At 36.2% G+C, this 2,985-nt stretch overlaps 1 protein-coding gene across 5 annotated transcripts in view; it reads left to right on the plus strand.

Annotated features, from left to right (window-relative positions):
* NCBP1 (nuclear cap binding protein subunit 1) overlaps positions 1–2,985 on the plus strand; it is a 44,641-nt gene that overhangs the window by 17,442 nt on the left and 24,214 nt on the right. For 4 of the 5 annotated variants that reach the window (XM_022600055.3, XM_022600056.2, XM_089912563.1 and 1 more), the window contains 4 exons: positions 693–800; positions 1,158–1,279; positions 2,226–2,295; positions 2,762–2,977. In XM_022600055.3, coding sequence (XP_022455763.2) covers positions 693–800; positions 1,158–1,279; positions 2,226–2,295; positions 2,762–2,977 — 516 coding nt within the window. The remainder of the gene's footprint in view (positions 1–692; positions 801–1,157; positions 1,280–2,225; positions 2,296–2,761; positions 2,978–2,985) is intronic. The other variant, XM_089912564.1, reaches the window with a different exon arrangement.

Below are 2,985 nucleotides of genomic sequence, written 5' to 3' on the forward strand. Positions count from 1 at the left end.
ACAGCCAAACAGAAAAGAAGATTATTGGTTGTAATAGCTAGAATATTAGAGTTTAGGTTCTTAGTTTAGTATAAATGTAAAGCTATAAATGCAGATTCCTGTCCTTCCTACAGTCTCTGTCACAACTATTCAGCTCTGCTGTTATAGCACAAAAGCAGCCACAGACAATATGTAAACAAATAAGCATGGCTGTGTAAAAGTCGATTTGTGGACAATGAAATGTAATTTCATATAATTTGTATGAATCAAAATATTCTTTTGGGTTTTTTTTCAAGCATTTAAATATTTAAAAACCATTCTTAGTTTGCAGACTGCTTAAAAAACAGGCAGTGGGGGCTTCCCTGGTGGCGCAGTGGTTGAGAGTCCGCCTGCCGATGCAGGGGACACGGGTTCGTGCCCCGGTCCGGATAGATCCCACATGCCACGGAGCGGCTGGGCCCGTGAGCCATGGCCGCTGAGCCTGCGCGTCTGGAGCCTGTGCTCCGCAACGGGAGAGGCCACAACAGTGAGAGGCCTGCATACCGCAAAAAAAACAAAAAAACAAACAAACAAAAAACAAAACAGGCAGTGGGCTAGATTTGGTCCTTGGGCTGTAGTTTTTCAGAACTGTGGTTTCAAACATTACAGAATTGCTTGTTTTATAATTATTATAAAGGACATTTAGATTTCATAGAAATTGTTCTCCCCACCAGGTCCGTTTTTTATCTGATCTTGTGAATTGTCACGTCATTGCTGCCCCATCAATGGTTGCTATGTTTGAAAATTTTGTAAGTGTAACTCAGGAAGAAGATGTGCCTCAGGTAAGAAAACCCCTTGTGCTGAATCTCGTCCATATAGTACCAGGAATTTTTCACTAGTAAACCTTTAGTAATAAAAACAGAAGATTAACAGTAGATTTATCACATTGTAAATTCTTAATGTCTAACAGTTAAGTCAGCTGGTATAATGGTGGGTTCTTGTAACATCTGTACCTTAGTTAAATGATATTGTCTAGTAAGATTAAAGCTAATATATCTAAAAATGCTCTAAATGAGCCAAATGTCTTTGTTAAGTCCTACTGAATTGCGTCCATAGGATTTCATTCAGGAATAAATACAATATGAATGAAAATTCACTAGCACCTATTTTAAATGTACCTTTTTAAAAAAATTCTTTAGGTGCGCCGGGATTGGTACGTGTATGCATTTCTATCATCTTTGCCCTGGGTTGGAAAGGAGTTGTACGAAAAGAAAGATGCAGAGATGGACCGAATCTTTGCCAACACTGAAAGCTATCTTAAGTAAGGGCACAGCAGCTTGGTAATGATTTTGTGTCCCCTTAAGTTTTTTCAGAAGAATTTTGTTATAAGTTTCATTTTCTATTAATAGGTAATTCTTTGGATATTGTTAATATCTACTTAGTTACAATAAAGCTAAAGGAAGTCTAAAGATAAAAATCTGCTTTCTCATTACACTAAGGTACCTTTAAATGATTTTTCAAATGTTTTATATTTTTCAAAAGTTGTACTGTTTTTTAATAATATATAGATGTTTGCAAAAGAATGAAAGAGTATGAATATGCTAACATTTGAATGTCATTCCCCCTTTTTATACAAATGATAGTCCAGTATACACATTGTTCTTCTATACACACTTGCTTTTTTTTCCCTCTTAATATAGTTTGGATTCATTGCATAAGATATTTAGCTCTACCTCATTCCTTTTAACAGCTGTATGGTATTCCAGTCTTTTAATGTACCATAATTCCTTTAACTAGTCTCCTGTTGGTAGACATTGAGGCTATTGCAAGTCTTTGGCTATTTTAAACAGTGTTTCAGTGAATATCCTTGTACATAAGTCTTTATGTGCATGTACAAATATGTTTTGGGGTGGCATGTACAAATATGTTTTGGGGTGATGTGAATTCTTAGAAATGGCATTGCTGGGTTGAAGTGTCTTTAACAATTTTAATTTTGATACTTAGTCAGATTGCCTTCCAAAGAGATTATACTCTTCCATATGTCGTCTAAAGAGATTGTCAGTTAGCCCTCTTCCAGTGATGTTTTTGAAACCGTGTATTTGCCTACATTTTGGCAATGCAATACATTATCAAAGATTCTAATATCTGCCAATCTGATAGGTTAAAATGTTTCACTCCCTTAATTTGCATTTTATTAATTATGAAAGCAACTGAATATCTTTTCATGTTTTAAGAACCTAAACGTAGATTTTCATTCTTACCTTTAGAAGACGCCAGAAGACTCATGTGCCCATGTTACAAGTATGGACTGCAGAGAAACCGCATCCACAAGAAGAGGTAAATTGATTTCAGTCTCTTGTGATACAAGCACAGAGTAGATTCTTATCTCTGTGACATATTCAAATCATTCCATTTGTATACCTCAGCTGGGTTTTCACATTTCATATCAGGGGTTCAGCTCCTCATAGCCCTAGGCATATAGTGGATTTTTAATAAATGTTAGAATGTCATCAAAACATTCCCTATTCTTTGGGATTCCAGATATCATAGAGTTGATGTATTTTTTATTTAAGTGCCCAATTTGAAAAAATAAGAGGTATCAGCCCCAGACAGACTTTATAAAATAAGTAAAACAAAAACAGAAACTTCGCGGTATTCCTTAGTACTGTATTTAATTGTAAGTTAGCTTGCTTTTGTATCCTGTATTTTAGAAGGCAGTAGATTTTTGGTTTTGTCTAGTCAAAATGTTATTTCATCTAGCCTCCAAATATCTATTAATTGTTAAAAATTAATCTGTCTTTAGTATTTAGATTGCCTCTGGGCCCAGATTCAGAAATTGAAAAAGGATCGCTGGCAGGAGCGGCACATCCTAAGACCTTATCTTGCCTTTGACAGCATCCTGTGTGAAGCACTGCAGCACAACCTGCCTCCTTTCACACCACCTCCTCACACTGAAGATTCGGTGTACCCGATGCCAAGGGTCATCTTCAGAATGTTTGATTACACGGATGATCCTGAGGTACATGC

Source organism: Delphinapterus leucas, chromosome 6, assembly GCF_059928025.1.
Source record: "Delphinapterus leucas isolate spDelLeu-1000000601 "Yukka" chromosome 6, BTC_Dleu_Yukka2, whole genome shotgun sequence".
Lineage (NCBI taxonomy): Eukaryota > Metazoa > Chordata > Mammalia > Artiodactyla > Monodontidae > Delphinapterus > Delphinapterus leucas.